The sequence below is a fragment of the Cinclus cinclus genome, chromosome 17 (genome assembly GCF_963662255.1).
Source record: "Cinclus cinclus chromosome 17, bCinCin1.1, whole genome shotgun sequence".
Lineage (NCBI taxonomy): Eukaryota > Metazoa > Chordata > Aves > Passeriformes > Cinclidae > Cinclus > Cinclus cinclus.
This window is the reverse complement of record NC_085062.1, coordinates 5,509,641-5,530,459: the sequence shown is the minus strand read 5'-3', so window position 1 is coordinate 5,530,459 and position 20,819 is coordinate 5,509,641. Positions and strand designations below refer to the sequence as shown.

The 20,819-nt window shown below is 46.5% G+C and overlaps 1 protein-coding gene across 5 annotated transcripts in view; it reads right to left on the bottom strand.

Annotated features, from left to right (window-relative positions):
* ULK1 (unc-51 like autophagy activating kinase 1) overlaps nucleotides 1-20,580 on the bottom strand; it is a 77,348-nt gene extending 56,768 nt beyond the window's left edge. For 3 of the 5 annotated variants that reach the window (XM_062504496.1, XM_062504499.1, XM_062504497.1), the window contains exons 1-8: nucleotides 20,358-20,580; nucleotides 19,955-20,217; nucleotides 19,247-19,510; nucleotides 18,895-19,045; nucleotides 18,007-18,099; nucleotides 17,867-17,908; nucleotides 3,915-3,947; nucleotides 3,097-3,133 (exon numbers count right to left, since the gene is read on the bottom strand). In XM_062504496.1, coding sequence (XP_062360480.1) covers nucleotides 3,097-3,133; nucleotides 3,915-3,947; nucleotides 17,867-17,908; nucleotides 18,007-18,099; nucleotides 18,895-18,984 — 295 coding nt within the window. In that variant the 5' untranslated portion in view covers nucleotides 18,985-19,045; nucleotides 19,247-19,510; nucleotides 19,955-20,217; nucleotides 20,358-20,580. Of the gene's footprint in view, nucleotides 1-3,096; nucleotides 3,134-3,914; nucleotides 3,948-4,982; nucleotides 5,081-12,150; nucleotides 12,289-17,866; nucleotides 17,909-18,006; nucleotides 18,100-18,894; nucleotides 19,046-19,246; nucleotides 19,511-19,954; nucleotides 20,218-20,357 lie in introns of those variants that run through there. The other 2 variants (XM_062504498.1, XM_062504500.1) reach the window with 2 other exon arrangements.
* Nucleotides 20,581-20,819: the final 239 nt, after the last annotated feature.

Below are 20,819 nucleotides of genomic sequence, written 5' to 3'. Positions count from 1 at the left end.
CCAAGAAATGCCCTGTTATGATATGAAAGCAACAGCTTTAAGCAAGGTCACAAATATGCTCTTATGAAGTGTCCGTATCAGCCTGTGGCAATGCCAACTCACAGAATTTAAGAAGGAATTTCAGACCAGCCTGCTCTGACCTCCTGAGTATCTGAGGACACAGAATTCCAGTTACTCCTGTATAGAAGCTGGTCACTTCCCACAGCTCCACCACACAGCAGAGACCTAACACTCTCAGCTCAATACATGATGGCCTTCAGTGAAAGCAACATCTAGACATCTCCCAGAAGGGAAATTGCATTTTACCACTAAAGAACACCACCACCACAGCAGCTGTGCTGAGCAAAACACAAACAGCCTTGGGTTGTACCACAGGGATGGATGGGGCTGGCCAACACCATAACCCAGCCAAACACACAGCCTTGGGTTGGATCACAGGGATGGATGGGGCTGGCCAACACCATAACCCAGCCAAACACACAGCCTTGGGTTGGATCACAGGGATGGATGGGGCTGGCCAACACCATAACCCAGCCAAACACACAGCCTTGGGTTGGATCACAGGGATGGATGGGGCTGGCCAACGCCATAACCCAGCCAAACACACAGTGCAGTGCAACGTGAACCTATGCACGTCCTCCAGTCATGAAGACAAGGAGAATTAGAGTGCCTTTGGATTCAACATGGAATTACCATATTGCCTAACGCCTGTAATTAGAGGGCAGAAGGGATCTGGAAGCTTACAAGCAACTCATTCAATGAGAACCAGGGGATTTGCATGCGCTGCTTGCTTAAGTGTTACAGGAACTACCAGCACAAATGGCTGCGGAGCCAGTGGGAAAGTAGATGTTGCAATTAAACACCATCACAATTATCAAAATAACTGAAGCAGCACAATAACCACTCAATAAAGATGAGCCTCCTGAGGACCAGAAAAATACTGAAGAAATCTGAACTTTCCAAGATGAGTTTTCAGTGAAAAATCACTCCTGGGCACCTGCAGAAGCTGAAAGAGGAGATACCCCACAGGAATATGTGGTGGGATGCAGAAAGCTGGCACTTATCTAGGCTCTGGGATCTGGCAGTGATGGAAATAACTAAACCTTCTTGCTGTAGTCCCTTATTGACTCCTCCCTCTGGAAATCGGTGCCTGCTGGGTTCTCCCCACTGCCAACCAGCACACAAGTGTTAAGAGTTAAAATAAAGCTAAGCACCAACTTCCCAGACACAACAGCCTATACAGTTGCCAAAACAAAACATTCTATTGGTAAAAACAGAGCTAAAGGTTAACTGTCTCACATGAACTCAGGCAAAGAACGATCAAATCTTGCACCAGGTAATAAACAAACCAAACTGGGGTTAAACTGAATTTTATTTGGAAAACACAATTCATTGTCACTTTCTCAAACTAGCCACCAACTTCCTGAGTAATTTCAATCAATAAACCCGGAAGTGAGCTGTATTAACAGTCTAATTGCATGCCTCACTTTTTTCTTGAGGTTTTATTTTTTGAGGGGGAGGGTGGCAGAAATGAAAAGACAATGTACACACAGAGGCAGTAGTACAGACCAGAGTATTTTCTATAAATGCTTGTTTCTGTCATTTCTTTCTATAATCTCTTGTTTACACACAGGTTTGCCAATGAGAGTGCACAGCACAGCGCTTTAAGAGCAAGATTCACTTCATGTGTATGAAAGCAAAAAAAAAAAAAAATTAAGTTTTCAAAGCTCATGCAGGTAAAACTGAAGTTTTCCTAATTTTTAAAAGCATTTGATTTATAAAATTTGCATTTGCATTCCGAAAGAAAAAGAAGGTACCAAATACAAAACCATCCTCCACTGGTGCTCACAAGAGCATTCTGCCACCACTGAAGATGCTCCTTTTAGACCACAGCAATACCCAACAGATGCAAAACATATCTAAGACAAAGCACCCTAAAACTGGATTTTAAAAAACAAATGCCTGCCACTTCTATCTCACCCACACTTTAAACAAACAAAACATGTGAAAGGCAGAATATTCTTTTTCTTTGAAGTACTAAACCCTTTCTGAAAATTCAAGTCCACAAATATAATTCATTACCCTGTAGGAAGAACATGACATGCTAGCATCAAACCCCAAATTATCATTCTAGGGACACCAGCACTAGCTATAGGGCAAATGTAAATTTATCTTTTAATCCTTCAATTTTTGCCATTTCCAGGCATCTCATACCTCAATAAGGAGCCTGAAGTATTATCCAGCTGACTAGCTTTTAATTTGAACAACGTGAACAAACTTTGTTTAACCATGACCCAGAGCCACACATGAAATGAGATTAAAGTTGTCTCTTCACATTTAGTAATCTCCTAGTTAACATGCAAAACAACCAGAAAGCTACTCTAAGGGAAAAAAAATTCAGGGCCAAATAAAAAAAAATGCTATGCCTGAGTGCAGCCAAATATACTGTTAAACATTTTGTCCTCCTATCCTCCTACCTGTTCCAGGTACTGAGGTGCAAGGTGATTTTCACAAAGGCCAGGGTCCTGTGCCTGTACTGCACTGAAAAATATCTTGGAGGGCCTGCCTGAGTCCCAGCAATACAGCTGGATGACCTGCAAAGCATTTGGCTTGTTGGCAAAGGCACCCCTGAGTCTCACCAAAAGGTTCTTCAAGGCACCATGGTCCCAGATACTTGGGCTATACTCTCCAGAAGACCCCAAAGTTTGTGGGTTTTGTCACACTCACAGCACGACTGGCTGCACTACAGTGATCCTCAATATGCTGAAACAGGAAATGTGTTCTGCCCTAGATGTGGGAACACCTAGGGGTAAACTTAAGAGAATATACTCTTGGGATTTTATTTTAATCCAGCACTACAGGACTGCAAGGCTTCAGTATATATAGCTTTTTGCCAGTCACCAAGAAAAGATAAAATGTGTTCCTAGCAGCGTTTAAGTATGTTTAACCTACAAGGCCATTGTAACTAAAATATGTAACTACTGACCTACATAGAAAGGACTACAAGACCAGCTTTTATCGTCGTGGCTTCTCAGTTTTCAAATGATTATGAAGGGTGAACCTCACAGAGGATATTCTCCATACTGCTGTACTTACTGTGAAGGTAGTCTGCCAGGTCACCACCATTACAGTACTGCAAACAGAACAGAAAGCTCAGTTAATACAGGGCAAATCAAAGATTAACAAGAAAAACAGTAAACTTCAGTAGGATTGCAGTCTTATCACAGTATTTAAACATAAATAATCCCACATATTCAGAAGTTGGCAGGGAAAACCCCATTCCCCTGGGTTCCTCTCCTGTCCTATTTCCCCTAAATGTTATGTTGCATAATGACACCCCAGCATCAAACAACGTTTGTGCACATCCATGTTCAAGCACATCAGAGAGAAAGATGAAACCAGAACAAAGCAGAGGGATCACTACTGCAGACACCACCATAAAGCTGTTTGAGGAAAGCCTGGGAATGGACACAGCTGAAAACTGAGACTCCTCACATCAATTTTACACATCATTAGGAAAAGTCAACAAGACCTCGAGTGAGAGCTGCAGAGGAGGGGAAACATTCAGAGGCTCTGCAGGTAATCTGTGTCCAGAACATTCTCTCTGGTGTATGCCTGAACACACACTGCCCCATGGCACCCATCTGACCCCCAAGGTTCAGTGTGTGACTGCTTAAACCTGTGCCTGCATGACCTTCTGAGAGCAGCAAGATGAAAACCCCCTGGCTGCTCTCTGCAACCACACTCTCCAAGGCCTGAGCTGCAGATTAAATTAAAGCCTCACAGGTGAGATTGCCAACAGAAAGCACCACTTGCTAAACATACTGGTCTGCTTATAATGAGTTTAAAAAATTAAAAAAGAGAAAGAGGGAGGGAAAGATGTTAAAAAAAAAGACACAATAAAATACACTCACCTCCATAACCAAGTAGACAGAGTTTGCCAGTTCCTGGGGAAATAGAAAATGGAAAAATAAGGGATTTATGCACTGAAATATTTTAGACAATTAATTGCTGTATTACCTTTTAAACAGATAAGCTGTTCTCTGTTATGACTCAGACTAAAGAAAGGGTAAAAGCATTATAAGTTAATTCCTGGAAGACTGCTTGCTTTAAAAATGCCAGGTATTTAAGCATATTATTGGTTTGTGAGAGTGCATCTGTTTAACCAAGCTGATCTCCTGTATTGTGGCTTGGGTCTCCATGTCCTTTTGGGCTCCAGGGATTAACAGTGGTATGCAACATAGAAGCTGGCACACTGCTATCTTAGAGCCTTAATCATTTCCACATTTAACTTGGCCCTTTATAGCATCTGTGCCCACATGAGCAGGACTAGGCTGAACAGAAAGATAAGAGCAGCACAACTTCAGGACCTGCAATTCAACACCCTGGCTGAAAAGTGCCCAAGAGACTCACCTTCCATTAGAGGGCAAAAAGGAAACATCTCAGACAAAAAATGTAACACTTCCTAACCATATCTTCTACATGCCTTAACAGTGCCATTAGTAGATGCCTAAAGCTTTCTGGATTGTAACAGGGGTCAATACCAGCCAAATCCAGGCTAAATGCTCATCTTCCTAAGTTCACTACAGGTGCTGCACCGTGATGCTCTTACCATCCTGGGAGTTCACATCCTGCCTTAGCTGACCTTTCCCCAGCCCTTGGGAAATGTGCATATATCCATAGTACAAGCACAGGATAGTGCAGAGATGTGTCCCACAAAAACACAGCACCACAGAGCCACAACAGGAACCTTGGTGGCTGTGCAGCACATGGCGACACCAGTGGTGACCTGGCACACGTCCAGCAGAGCCACCAAACCACTGCCAAAGAACAGACATGAAAACACCCAAATATTTCAATGCTGTGCAGACCCAGGAGGTCAAATGACTAAATCCTGTTGCTGAAACAGAAGTAGACCTACTAGATAAAATCTGTAAGCTACAAGTCACTCCTAAACTGAAGGCCCAGCTGGGAACACTCACAGGCAACAAATGTATGGGTGAGTGGAGAAGTCCTCAAAGCAGAGGCAGAGCAAGAGATTCCATTTCCAGGGCTCCAGGGCAGCATGACTTGACTCACAGGCTGTTTAGATACCCATGCACCTGATTCCTCTTCTGACCTGAACCACTTCAAAACCCCCAGCATCCACCCTAGCAGCTGTTTAGTTTTCAAGCAAGTTCCACTGTCTGCTCTCAGCCCTTTCACTCTGGTCTGTCCACAGGACTCTGCCTCCCATCAAGCTGTACCAAATTCTCTCTCTGCCTTTGTCAATGCCTGGAGTCCTCAGCGCCCCTCACTTTCTCTTCTATCCTCTTTTAACCTCACAATGTGAAATCTGGGTTTCCAGATGTTTGCTGAAGACCGACTGGAAGAAGAGAGGGAGAGAGGAGGAAGATGAATTATCTGTGATTTGAAAGACTCAGCCACAGCTGCAGGGGAACTGGCCACCTTCCCTGGAGGGTTTCAAGTGTCCACCAGAGCCTGGGGCCACCTCAATTCTTACAGCTATTCTCACTGCCAAGCCCAGCTGAGCTTTTAGAAGTCCCCTTGATTGTTCAAAAAGCAATTTTCTGTGATACTTCAAGAAAGGGTTTGTTGCACTTCCTTGCATGACAAACGCTTCTTTCAATGGGCTTTGTTATCCAACCTCTGCATTTGAAAGCAGCACACATTAAGTCATCCAGTTTTATACACACATTGGATGTGTGGGAAACCAGTCTGTGGTCAAAAGCACTAGCCCAGGGAAGCAGTGCAAGAAGAAAACCTCAAGCATCATCACAAGCTTTGCACATGACAAAGCACTGAGGGAGAATTCTCAGGACCATTCAAAGCCCACCAGCTCCTGCTGTCCTAAGCAGGAACAGCAAAAAGCCAAGGTTGATAAAAGGCACCCAGGACTTTGATTTCTACAGGAGCTCCAGCCCCAGATGTACCAGAAGATATACCAGAAGTGCAATGGAGCTGCTCAGGGAACTCACTGCAGGGCAACTGCTGGGCACACGCAAGTGTCTGAAGTGGCTTTTGCAGCTCAGACCAAATTCATCACTGCCACAGAAACGGTTTTCATAGACACTACTTGGCTAAACATGCTGTGATCACTGCAGCTCAGTAACTCTGCACTTTAATATGTATCGTGCCAGCAGGGTTTGGGGAAGCTCAGTATATTATTACCTATATAGAAAACAAAGAGGAACCAGTGCTTACACAAACCAAGTCCAGAAGATATTTGTAATAACTTATTAGCCAACAGCTAATGCACACTCTGCACTTTGGTTGTTTTCCCACTCTATGTTATTTAAAGACTCTGCAAACAAACATCACCAAGGAAGTAATTGATTTTTGGCAGCCAGTGTGTGCAGTGACCAGGGTTAAACAAGGACCTGCACAGGGAAGGGGAGATGCTCTGCTTGACTTTCCCAACAACAACATGACCTTGGGGTTTGGTGGTTTTATCTCTTCACTCGGTGTTGGTGTGATAAGAGGGCAATGCCTGAAAGGCTTCGAGAAGTCAGTGGTTCCCCCAGCCATCACTGGCAGCAGCACTCTCTAAAAATTCAACCTCACCAGACAGAACTGGCCTCCCTGCTGCACCCACAGCAGCAGAGGAACATCTAGCAAGGGTATTTTCACATCACAGATGCCTGTAGCAAGGAGAACAAACTTACACATTTGCAGCTTCAGCATTTCAAGACCCACTTACAAGAAAGAGCTGTAGAATTTTGCCAACAAAACAAAACATTTATTTCAAGGGTCCCAGAAACAAACTCATGTTTGGTAAAAGCCAGAAGACCTTACTGTGGTTAAAATAGACTCAGCTGTCTAAAGAGACTTCTGGTTTCTCAAACAGGCCAATGGACTTCTCTCAAGATGATTCAGCAGCAGAAACTACTTCTTGTCCATTTTTATCCTTTCACTATATTTATGATTTTTTCATTAACAAAACAATGAAAAAAATACTGCAAGCCAAATTTTGCAAGCTACTAGTTTCTCTGAAAACCAAACCAAAATGCCCAACCCACTCATTTCCACATCAAGAAAAGTATTAGTTTTCTGAATTTCTGCAGACTTATGTTCAAAAAGTGTTACAGATAATTTCCTCTGGACCTCTTATTCACACGTGCCAGTCCATGCAGCCAAGCCTAATCCTGTCACTAAACAAGCTCAATAAAGGGAACAGCACAGACACAACCCCTAACTTTTCCTGTCATCACAAAGGGCAGCAGTACCCTGACCATGCCCCACAAAAGCAGCAAAATGCCTCTGCCAAAGCATTAAGCTGATAATTAATCAGTCTGGATCATTGCCTGACTTTTTTGCAGCAGAGGCCCCAGTGATGAAGTTACAATTTAATTGAGTGCAAAAATAGGCAACAGCCTCTGCTGTCTACAAATAACATACATCTGCTGATGGAGAACAAAGAAACAAAGAAACCTCATTTAGCAATACACCATAAATCACCCCAAGGCTGTGCTCTGTTAAAATTCCTCACTGTGACACAAGGAGATATAGCATTATGGACATTAAGACCCAATAGTCCTGTCTCCCTTTAAATTTTCTCTCCGCCCATACTGGAAGGTGGCATGATCCTCTTCTTGGAAAGAGTGTGTTTAGGTGTGTCCAAAGGGAAATGTCTGGGTGTACCCACAGTTAGTCATCCTCCTACCACAGCTTAAAAAGTCTCAGAGAGGAATTTTCCTTAGAAAAATCCTCCTCTGCACTCTACCCCTGCACTAAGCCTGCCACCAAGTTTAAAAAGGTGCCCAGAAACGGAGAAAAGTGGAAATCTGATTACACAACACTCCAAGATTCTCTCAGCAGTGCAGTGCTCTCACCAATCTGCGTGAGACCAGTGCTGCAACACACTCTGGGAAAAAAATTGGCTGGGAAAAGACAGCAAAGAGTCTGAGACTTCCACCTCACATAAGGCCTCTTCTAGGATAGCAGGGGGATGCAGGAAGAACTCTGAAGATGAAGGCAGCTCCAGGGTTACACCCATGTGCTGAGCACTGTGGGGCCGACAAGGCTCCTGCTGCCTACAGTAGAGGAGCCATAAGCACCCAAGTCACAAGACTAGTTTTATTACTCTCCTGGGTGTTTGCTGGCAAGCCCTGTGATGGCAGAGGGTTTGTGCCTCTCAGGAGATATCCACCACAAGCTGCTCAACACTAACTTTCCAACAGCACCCAGAGATGCTGCCAAGCAAAGATAATTTTATTGCACATGGATCTCTCTAAGCGTGACCAGGACTTAACCAACTGCAACAACACACCAGAAGCATAACATAAAGCTGAAGGTCTGACAGAGGAAGATAACACCAACTGAATGCTAAGCTTTTCCATCTCTTTTTTTGTTACTTCCCCTACTCGCTGCAGCAAGACCACTGCATAACACATCCTCCTGTTTTGCCAGCAGGATCTCATGGAGCCAGTACCCTTCTGACCTGCAGTCTCCAGTCAGTGCTTTCTGACAGTGGCACTGGAGTCACAAACACAGTCCAACCAAACACAGCTTTGCTTTACAGAAGCCAATTCTTAGGTCAGCGGCACCTGGAAAGTCCCTAGCTCAGGCAGGGGCTACTTAGCTGACAGAGTTTGGGAAAAACAAACCTGCTGATCTCAGAGGGAGAAACTTTCCAAAAAGTAAAATCTCTTAGTAATGTTTCACTCTCGCTCACAGCTTGGCTTGAGCAGGCTAGCCTCTGAAAAGGGAAAGGAAAACTGTCATGATATGCTAGGATTATCTTCTGATGCAACTATTGGAACGGAAGCAAGATAAGGGACAATAGCAACATCAATCAGAAGTGTGGGAGAACCTATCAGTGCTCATTCTTTGGAAAACCAATCCAAAGCAAATAGCCAGAAGATACTCACATGCCTTTTGACCCCAAGTGAGAAGAAAAACAGATCTCAGAGCCTCTTGTGTTTCTGTTCTCTGGCCCTGATTATCCTCCTCACTCCTCCTAAACATCATCAATAAGGAACTCAAGAAAATTTTGAGCAGGATCCCAATTCGGGAGACAATTAATTCAGATGAAGAAAGGTGAAAGGTACTGCTACTGACTGGAAAGCATTATTTCCAGAGTCAGCAGATCCATGACTTACTAAAATAATGAGGGCTTCTAATTTCTTAATGTAGATCCCATGGAGTAAACATCAGAAGCAAGACCTGGTGAGGCCCACAAACTTCTGTCCACAATTGGCCATTGACTGCATTCTGCTTCCTTCTGACCTGCCAGCTTGCTCTAGGATGTGGAGCAAGCAGAAGGGAGGCCCTGCAGCACAAAAATGGTTTATGGGTAGCCTTGCAGCAGGCAGATTTTTGTAGAACTGGACGAACAGTGATGCCAAGGGTCAGCACTGCCCACTGCCCCATTCCAGGCACTATTGTACTCGCCACTGTAAAACAGATTAGCTGTTTCAGGACAGGTTGTACTTCAGAGCAGATTAAAAACAGCAGGAAAATCATTCTCTGGTACTACACGGGCTTCAGGAAGGGAGGGAGACTACTTCCCATCCCCCTGGCAACAGTTCTAAAGCCTGCTTGCATGACATTAGAAAACAAACAGGACAACGTCATGTCCGTGGAGTTACTCTTTTCCAGGCAGTTCATACAACCCCAGCCAGATGGGATCACTGCTGGTGAGGCAGCTCAGCCTTCAAGTGACCTGAAGAAACTTCACCATTCCTTCCACTGGACATGAGCTTCCAAGAAGCTCCTTCAGCCCAGCCTCACCTGTCCCCTCCAGGCAGTGATAGCAGTGGTGCCAGTCACAACCCGGCTGCTGGGCTTCACAAATTCACTGCTGTCCTCAAACAAAGCACTGAGACCCAACACACTTGCAGAGAGCTCAGACAGAAAAACGTGACTCTCCTGCACAGGCAGACAGGCCCCAGCAGAGCAAGCACACTCCAGCAAGTCACAGCTGGAGCCGCCACAGAGACTAACCACAGAAACCTAAGTATGGGATTCACATCCTAATGGGGTACAGAAACAAAGTGCTGGGTTTCACAGGTCACAGAGCTTCGAGGCAAGACCAAGAACACGCACGTCAGAGCAAATTAAGACTTGTGCTGCTGGAACACTGAGAAGCAATCCCTTCTTACAGCAGTCATGTTGCTCTGGGGGCAACACTGCAGCTCCTACAGCACCTGGGTCCCACCAGCCAGCTCCTGGAGAGACACCACTGCCCAAAGCCCACTGAATGCAGGCTGCAGCAAGGAAAAGGGAATGTAGGAACAAAAAAGAACAGCAGAATCCTGACATTTTGGACCTTCTGACATGGGGTGGAAGGAAGTAGTTACCCCTGTGCCAACAGGCAGAATAATATCTAGAAGCTTTTCTGAACAAAAGCAAGCTCCTGTGCAAATGGCAATGCATTATGTTAATGCTATCAAGAGAGGAAACATCAGAATTCTAACAATAATGACAAAAATAATCAAGATCCGATTTGCTTTTATGTATTTATTCCTCAGCTCCTTCCTGTATTACAGCCATACTATGAACTGAACATTTAAGGTTGAATTCCCCGTTATCTTAAGCTCTGTCACATGTACTAGAATTAAATCCTTGCATACCTTAAAGCTGCATTTTATGAGCCTGCCCAACAAGCAAGGGTGGTGGGGTGAGAGCTAAGGGTTGAGGTGGATATTTCAGTTTTAATCACACTCATTGAGACAATTTATTGATACACGTGCAAATATAAGCAAAGTGACTCAGTCCCGAGGTTGGATTTTAGTTTGATTAATGTAGTCCCACTGGTAAAGTTGGGAATTGCTTGGTTTTTAACAATATACATCAAACACAATCTGATACCCTGCAAGAGTTGTTTTGGTTTGGGTTTTTCTGGTGTGGGGTTTTCTTTTTAAATAACTCTGAAAATCAGGGTTTTCTATGGCAGCTGCATGGCCTTTGCAAGTCTTCTCTTTTCCATCCATTTATTTCATACTTCATTCACCAGATTTAAGAAAATAAGCACGCTACCACAAAGGTGTAGAAACAAGGGTTATGAAGAAAAAGAGCACAAGTTCTCTTTCAAGTAAGAAAAGTCTTAATTTAAGAAGGGAAAAATTCCAGTTACTGGAAGCCAGAGAAACACAAGATCAAACCTGCACTATTTAAACAACAGAGAAATGAGCACGTTTTAACGTATTTAGTAATGCTGGCTACAATTGCCAACCAAATGAAAAGAGCATCCAATGCAAATGAAGTCTCCCAATGGCTGTGGTGTGTGCAGGGCCAGGTGACACAGCACCCATGGGGACACACTGAGCCCAGCCCACAGCCCCCGGGCTGCCCCCAGCCCTGCCTGGCACCACTCCCTGCACTGCCTGGGGTACCCATCACACCAGCAGCTCTCACACCCAGGGCCACCAATGCACACAGAGCTGGCTGGGAGTCTCCCCCTTCCTGCAGGTTTTTAAGATGCTTTGCTAAATGGGGTCTCTAATGACTTAAAATTATGCATCTTTCATTTCCCCCCCCCCCCAGAACCACATTGTCTGGTTGATCCCTACTATGCCAACTCAGCTGACCTAATTCCTCCTGTCATTCTGATGCTAGGAGACAAGCCAGGTGCTCCTGCAGCCAGACTGAACATTACTGCCCTAAGCAACCAGTGATGCACATTTTGATTAATTTCTATCGGTCCCCCTTGAAACAACCTTGCTTAGTACACAAATGCAGCTCTGAGATCCTCACTTTGCATTTTGACAGCAACTCTATGTTTATGGTACTATTAAAGGCCTGCACATTTTAAAGCAGGAGACAATGCACAATTAGAGTGCCTCTTTGCTACACAATAAGCACAGCAGAGGTTCCAAAGCTATCTATGGGCAGGGCTTATCCCTGGATTCTGCTGTGAAAAATTTGTTATTGCATTTCTCAGACAGGAAACATAACATCTGAAGACAATTAAGATGCTTTCTCTTAAGCAAAGTATGTTTAGGTCTGCACCTGAGAAACACTGCCTTGGAAGATCACATCATTCATGTTCATTTTTCACCAAACTTGCCATTTGCTACTGCTATGTGAATTTAAGTAACAGCAGGGGGAAAAAAAAAAGCCACAACAAACCACCAGCCAAACAACAAAAAACATCAAGCAAAACCATACAAACTTATTCTGAAAACAAAACCAAACCAAAAACCTCACCTTGCCTTTGCAAAGACCACCACTTCTGCTGACCACCCCTGTGCTCAGCTTCTCACTCCCATTGTATCTCACTTCTGGGATGGAGGCAGTTTGCCTCATGGAAGACTCACATCTGCTTCTCTTGGGTGTTTTTCCAAAGGAAACCAGAGCCATCCAGCTTGGATTCCTACTACCAACACCAACCCTCTGTTTGCTGGTCTGTACAAAGCTTTTCAGTTGGTATCAACAGGTGGGAAGGCAAGTGGTGTAGGAAAGCAAGAGGAGAAGGGAAGACACGAAAGTGAATCATACCCTCAATTCTCTACACAAGATTGAGCACTAAGATGATCTTTTGAGACCCACAGGTTTAGTGCAGTTTCACAGTTTAGTGGCAAGTTCAGTCCAGTCACAAAATTAAATCTTTTAATAAGGCTTTGGTTTTGAGCCTATAAATATTTGAAATAAATTTAAACAGTGTTTTTCCACCTGAATTTAATCCTGCCCAGTCACTGATCAGGAGCCACCTCTTCCCATTCATCATCCAAATCTTCACCTCCTTGCTTTGCTCACTCCAAATGTGTTCAGCCATCACATGGTTTAACACAGTGGAAATTTTCATGGTGGAAACACTGGTGGAGCTTCAAGAGCAGCAGCACAAACATCAGCCACCAAAGCTTTGCTATCAACCTGTGAACACAACAGCCTTCCAGTTTCCAATTACCCCTGGGAAACGTTCCTTAATCTGTCATTATAGTCTGAGTAATGCTACCTTCCACAGGAGCTTTGAAAGCCATTAACCACCACGTCACTGGCTCTTCCATGACACCTTAATCATGTGAGAGGAACACAGGTATGTGCTTCACACACAGCATGAGTAAAACAGTGATCATGATTTCAGAAATGTGGCAAGACAACTCCCTCTAAAAAAAGCCCATGACTGAGGTCTATATTTAGTGGTCAACATTTGCTGGATGTTTGTGACCTGCACAGTGGGATACTTGGCTGGGGAAGCTAGCATTAAATCAAAGTTCAACACTACAGAACTCTCAACTCTCCACAAACATGGCCATTCTGGTCTACTAAACTCTCAAGCATTTTCTTACAAAACTACTGGCAGAGGGTGGCTGCATTTTCATCCTTTCTCCTTCCAGCTCTAAATTAAGCCAGACACAATCTTCAGTAAGAGTGATTCCCTTCAACAGATGCAAGGATGCTGATGGAGCAGGATAGCAGACGCCCCATTCTTGTCCACAGCACAAACAGAAAGAGGATTGCTGGGCAGTTCAGAGAGCTGCACTTTACACCCACTCACCAGGCAACCTGCCAGCTTCGCTAGGGGATGGAATTAAAACAGGATTTAAGCAGGCAGCCTGACCTCAGGAGAGCAATCTCCCAGACACAGAGTGCCTCTTTAGTCATTCCAAGTGCCTCAGTGGAGCCCTGTCTCCCGAGATGGGGCATGTACACAGCAGTGCCTGAGGAACAGAAGATCCTGCATGAGGTGGCACGAGAGGTGGTGAGGCATGAGGTGACACTGCAGCAGCACTGATTCACCCAGCATCACGCTCAGTGCAGTGCTGCTGCAGAGGTGAGCAGTGCTGGAGGGCACACGGAAGGACACTGCTGTCCACAGAGCCCCCGGGGTCCCGGGGGACAGCAGGAGGTGTGATGGATGCAGCAGGATGCAGAGCAGCATCGAAAGGCTCTGTGTCAGAAAAAGGGTGATGGTGCAGCCAGCACAGCACTGCAGCCACAGCTCTATTGATCACAAGGACTTTCTACACAGCAGCAACACAACAAGGTTGTTATTACCCGGCTCTCAAGACCAGTCCAGGGTGACTGATCACTAACCTGAGAAGTGCTTGTTCTGCCACCCATGCCTTAATCCATATGCACAAGAAAAAACTGCACTGCTAGGACTCTGTGTTCTTTGTCTCCAGGTGATACAGTCATCGCTGCAGAAATGTTTTCAGTGAGTCTGTACCAGGTGACTGAGTTAAACATTTGTCTCAGCTCATCCCAAACTAGTGAGTATAATAAGCCAACCTGTCACCAAAATGTAGAAAGCAGACCCTCAGGTAACAAAGGCTGAGAAACGTCACAGCACAGTGCCTTGTGGGATGTTAACAGCTGTGTTTCTGCAAGCAGTCCACCCCAACTGTGCAGAAACCGGGGGGAAAAAAACCTAACGCAAAAACCACCCGATACCTGCTCAAGCACAGTCATAGGTAGGCTGCTTTAAGAAGCAAGTTCAGCTCACAGCACACAACTAGGAAAAAATTGTCAGTTAAATAATCCTTCTTACTTGATGCAGGAAAATGCTTTCTAATATCCAAAGCATGACATGTCCAGATTCAGCAGATTTTCTGCCCTAGTACCAACACAGCCATACATGAAATCTTCAGCTAACACCTATTCAACCTGTGGCCGCTGGCACAGAACAGGGAGGGAAAGACACCCAGAATCTCCCACTGCCCAAAGATCTTAGCTACCTATGTAGGAACTTCCTCCTAGTGCTGGAAGATGTTTTCTGGCACACGGTGTCCCAGGATCTGACAAGTTCAAGGGTTGCCTTCCTGCCATTGAATGTCCTCAGTTAATCAAATGATCTCTGATCAGAGATTTAATGTCCTGAGACACAAAGGAAACCAAAGCAAGCCCCACGCAACACACTCTTTTGGCAGAAACCATCATTTGTTGTTACTAATTTCCAACTTAAGGAACAAGGGCTCATTTGGCTGTCAGAGTAAAAGGATTTCTGGTATCCAGATGTCCCTCTGGACCACTCTATTTCCCCTGTCTGCTGCAGACTGGGGACCCCAGCTCCAGCCCCTCTGCAAGCCAGCTGAGGGGTCAGGTAGTGCTCAGTAGCAACTAAAACACCCCACACATGGTGGAATGCAGCTTTTACTGTCTGCCAAACAGCTCCTGTGCCCAGGACAAACCCACACCACAACTCCATACAGACACTGAATAGACAGCACTTTCAGAAATGTGATACAGTAAGATCTATCCTCTTTTTGAGCAGGCATTCTTGCATTAGGCTCCCAAACTATTAACAGCACCTCTCATTAATATGTGAGCACATAATAATGGGAATAGGCATATTGCATTTTGTGAGCCATTTTCATGTACTCATGCTGTTCTAAGGACTCCAGCAAGGGGATCTGTAAGTCCAGTCACTGCACTTTTATGCATTAAACATTCATCAAAATCATTTATTCCTAGAAAGTTTCTTGTTTTCACATTATTTATAAGCCAATATCACACAGATCTGTGAAATGAGAAGGAACACAGCAATTTTCCTGGATTTGAAGGATAAATTAAGAGTGCCAGGGTGAGAGCTGCTTGTCAATACTAAACATCAGTACTGCAAGTGTTTGTCTGAAGCAAATTTAGCCTTACATCAAAAATCTCACATTGTGAGATGTCTGGCTAACATGAGAATTTAACCAGGAAAATGCAAATTAAAGCATCATTGGGTGTAATCACTTGCTTACACCCACTGTGGTTTTGGTAACCATTTCCTTGTGTGTAAGAAACACACGAGTAAAAGTCAGAGTCACTGCTGACAGGCAGTGCAGAGGAAGGGAGGACACAAAATGCAATGACAGACAAAGCTACAGGACAACAATAAGTTTCACAGGAAGTATTTTTTTCCACTTTTACTCTATGCTGTAATACAAGAATAAATATTTTTCTGGTTTAGAAACCCTACAAGTAAGGATTCAATTAACTGCAAACATGATATTTTTGAGAATAAATACATATGCAGCTATGAATGAAGTTACTGATCTGGTATCAGGGGAGCAATGTGAGTAAATAGTAGTCTTTTCCTCAAAGTAAGGAAAGGTGGGCAGAAGCCAGCCTTCCACAGACCTGCGCTTTCACCACTGCAGATAATTTATTCTCACACAACCCCTAAGCAGACACAGAGCAAGGTCAAACATTCAGACACACTACACACCCAACATATGTGGGTTAACTGCAGCAGACTGTCTGGTAATAGATCACCTGACACCAGAGAAGAGTCCACACCCAATGCCCCCTAAATAATCTCATTTTCTCTGAGAAATCAAATTACCCAGGTCATACAAGGACTCTATGACAAAGCTGGTAACTAAGCACAAACCTGGGCATGTCTTGAGCCCTGGACCACTCTCAAGTTCCTGTTCTGTGGTATCTTACATAGCTTCTTGCTAAAATCTCACCACACTACACTGCTAAACACAGAATTTAGTAAAGCTCATCACAAAAGGAGAAAAACACAATTCTATAACTGTAACAGTGATGAAATTGCTCCTTTTGAAGAAAATGTCTTTGAATTGCTTCCTACTCAGCAGTAACTTGAAGCAGGGACAGGAGTCTAACAGAAGTTCTGAAAGAGCTTAGTAAGCCAACCCAGAAGCAAAAACACTTCATACAAATGCAAACTATAAAGTGCAGGAGCAGTCACTCACTCTCACAAATGAAAAGTTATTAAGCAAATTAGGAAGGTACAGAGAATGAAGAAAAAAAAAAACAAACAAAAAAAAACAATGCCCCAAGTGACCTGCACCCCCAAGGAAGCTTTCCCAGCTACTCTGCAGCACTCATCAGCCCAAAGGCACCTCTGAAGGCTAGCTCAGAAGTGCAGCACAGCCATCCAAAGGAGATTTCCAACAGCCCCTAGGTCCCCCTCTCGCCAAAACAAGGCCGGGCAATAACTCCAAAGCTCCAGGGCACCCCTCCAGAGCCCCCTGGCTCCGGCAGGGAGGGAGCGGGGCTGACAGCAGCGGACTACAGCACCCAGCAGGCACCGCTGAGCCGGGGCTGGGATCGCTGCTGGGCTGACGTGGAGCACACCGGAGCCAATCCACGGGAGAAGGAAAAATGTCAACAAACACGGCGGCCTGCAGGACACGTGATATCGGCGACAGGGCAGGACACTCGCGATAAGCCAAGCCACGGCCAGCCGGGGTCCGGTCACTCGCCCTGGACCATAGCCCCTCACCCATCAGCACTGCCCTTCCGTCTCAGCCTTTGCATCCTGTCATTTTTTTTTTTTAAGTATTCACGGATGGCAAAGAGAAGTTGCCCCGTTACAAAGCGGGATTTAACTAAATAATCAAGACGAAAATAAATAAATAAAAATCGTTGGATGATTTGCGTCTCGCAACAGATCGGTTTGAGCCCCTCTAGATCAGATCTTTGGGGCTGACTTTAAAGGAAAAATGTCTGCTGCAAATTTTAACACTTAGTGACAACCACAAGGACAACAGAAAAATGCAAATTAAAATCCTCCGGAGCTAAAGACACTCATATGCTACAAAGTCATGCCTGCACTATTTTTACATGGCCCAGGAAAAAGAAATTTTCTCAGGGAGGGCATCCAGACCAGAGAAAGAAAATAAAAAAAGTAGGCATGCCAGAAATAACTACTGTCAATTTTATTTCTAACATTTAGAGAACTTAAAAGCTTCCACCACAGACATAGTCACCACACTGCATTTCACTGTGTAACATCCTGGAGCAGAAGCTCCCACCCCAACTCCCAACTGCACAGGAGTTGTGTGGTCCAGCCAACAACTAACACATGAGCTGCTGTGTTTGCTTATCTTTCCCGAACTTATCGGAAGGCTTTCACCCCCCCGGAGTACACATCTGAATACAAACATCTGTTAAAAACTGAAATTTCACAAACTCCATTCAACCTTTCCCAAATTTAGAATGCTTTAACATAATTGAATTTATTTACCTGGAAGTCATACAAGGCAACAATGTTTTCATGTTTCAACTCCTAGAAAAAGTAAAAAAAAAAAAAAACAACCCATAAGCTAGGAACAACAAAGGGCATATACAACAAATACCAAAGAAAAGATGTCAGTCTGCCTTTACCTTAAGAATTTTTATTTCCTTGCCCAGCAGTGTTTGTGATTTTGCAAGGTTCTTCTTGTTAATACATTTCACAGCTACTTCCAGCTCAGGTTTCTGAAACAGTACATAAGTAATACAAACAAATGTAAATTTCACCATTCATTCACATGAGGATAAGCAGCCTCTTAACAGATTACAAACATCACTGGAAAAAAGTGTCTTGCAGCACCGGTAAAGGCCTCTCACTTCACATCCTAATGCCTTCTCCTTACTTGTTCAGACTTGCCCTTTGCTGAATTACGTCTGTCAGCCCAAGGAGAAAAGCCCAAGGTTTAGGTTTTTGTTACTACTTTATACAATGATTATCCTCTTATTTAATCACTAGAAATAAATGCACTGTGGGAGCTGTGGCTTATCCCAAGCACTAATGATGGAAAATCCACTGCCGGATTGGTTTCCTTTTATTTACCAGTAAGAGATTTCTCCTCCTCCTGGAAAAATTAGGTGGAGAAGACTTAACAGACACACACACACACACACCAAAAAAAAAAAAAAATCCCAAACAAACTAGAGTTCCCTTCATAGATAGTGTGTGTGGATTTTCTTCCTTGTTTTGGAGATGGGGACGGGTTTTGGGTGGATCTGTGGGCTCCCCACAGGCAGCTGATGGCCTCCCAGCCCCAAGGTGAAGCCACCTGCCCGGCTCCTGCCGGGACATACGCCTGCTTGGAAGAAACTCCAAGGAGAACAACAATAAATAACAACAAACACCCCGAGCCCGGGGTGACGCCGCAGCCAGAAGGGATGCGGTGACCGGGGCCGCGCTGCCCCCAGCTCGGCCCAGACCAGGAGATAAATAAATAAATTAATGAAAACCGGGGTGGGGGAATAAAAAGCAGGGATTCTCACCTCTTTGTGCCTGCCTTTGAAGACGACGGCGAAGGCTCCGTGCCCGATCAGGTCCTTCCTGCTGAACTCAAACTTTCCCACCGTCTCCATGGCTCTGCGCCGGAGGGTCCCGGGGGCCGGCGGGGAGGCTGCGGCCGGGACGGCTTCAGAGCTGCAAAGGGACGAGGAGGAGGAGGAGGATGGAGGGGATGAAGGAGCTGCCTTTAAAAAAAACATCAAACCTCTCCCAATCCAAAAACGACGGGGACACCCTGCGCTCCCTCCCCTCCCCCGGAGCGGTCGGCAGCCGGAGCAGCCCCGCCGCTCTCGCCGGCCCCGGCAGCTCCGCTCCGCTCCGGGCTGCGCTGCCCACCTCGCCCTCGTCCATGAGCTGCCTCTTCCTGCCGAGCGGCCGGGAGCCGGGCATTGTCAGCGGCCGGGGCGAAGCTGGCTCCTCAGCAGCGGGCCTCCCCCATCTCCTCCTCGGGCCGGGCCGGCGCGGCTCCTCGGGCCCCGCTTCAGGCGGGGCTCCCCATGCCGAGCCCCGGCCCCCCCGCCGGCAGGCGCGGCTTCGCCGAGAGTCCACCTTAAGCGCGATCCACCTTAACGCCCGGTCCGCCTCACGGCAGCGTTCCACCTTAAGCAAGAACCACCTTAAGGGCCGCCCGCGCCCCCGGCTGTGAGCGCTGGCGGGGCCGGGGTCGCGGGGCCGGGGTCGCTCCTCGGGAGCCGCCGCTCGCTCGGCCGGGCCCGGACAAAGCTTTGCGGAGCGGAGCGGGCGCGCAGGGCGGCGCAGGCGCGGTGTGCGGGCGGGCGGGCAGAGCGGCGGCAGCGGCGGCGGCACCTGAGGCGGAGCGGGCGGGCCCGGCACATTTAAGGGCGCCGCCTGCCGCCCGCCTGAGTCAGCGCCGCGCTGCCGCGGGCCCCGAGCCGCCGGCCGAGGCTGGGCCGGGAGAGCTCCTGCCAGGCACCCGCCCGGGCCTTGGGGAGGTCACGCAATCACGGGATGTTCCGAGTTGGAAGGGACGCACAACGATATGGAAAGTGCGGCTCCTGGACCAGCACAGCACAAGAATCTCACCACGTGCCATTGTCAAAATGAGCTTCTTGAGCTCTGTCGGGCTCGGTTGTCGCCACTTCTCTAAGCAGCCTGTTCCAGCGTCCAGCCAACCTTCTAGCAAAGAACCTTTCCCCGATATCCATCCTGAACCTCCTCTGGCACAGCTTCAGGCCATCCCCTGGGGTTCTGTCACTGTCACCGCAGATCAGTGCCTGCCCTTTCACTTCCCTTTACAACCCCGAAGCTGTGTGCCGCAACAAGGTCTCCTGTCCACCTCCTCCAGGCTGAACAGACCAAGTGATGTTTCAAACAGTTAAACAAACGTGTCTGCTTGGGTGAAGTTCAGCCCAGCAGTTATAGAGTGTCTGCGTGGACCCGGTCCCAACATCCCCATCACCCTTTCCTGTCCCCCAGCATAGCCCACCTCCTCCTGCACAGGCTCCGGCCCTTTTCCTGTGCCAGGGCACCCCAGCTCCTCCGCGGGGAGCCAGCCCGGCCTCCAGAAGTGCCCGAGGGTGCCTCCATGGAGTTCTCCTCTGATGGACTCTTCTCGATGTCCTGCTCCAGAGCTCGGCATGGAATCACTACTGCGAGAAGAAACCTTTCCTGGCCTGAGCCTGGTGTGTGGTTTGACCATCCCCAGTCTCTTGCTGTGCAGTGACCCACAAGCTGTGCTCTGTGGGCGTGGGTTCACAGGTCATTCCCACCATGACCGGAACCTCTCACGCGTTTGTCCCATCCTCTGCTCCAAATCCACCAGCCCTGGCCACGTCCACACCGCTTGCGCATTCGCACGTGTTTGTACGCTTATCACAACGTCATATTCCAACAGCAGCGAGAACAACGCGCCTCGTGGGCAGCACCGCTCTGCCTGGAGTTGGTGTTT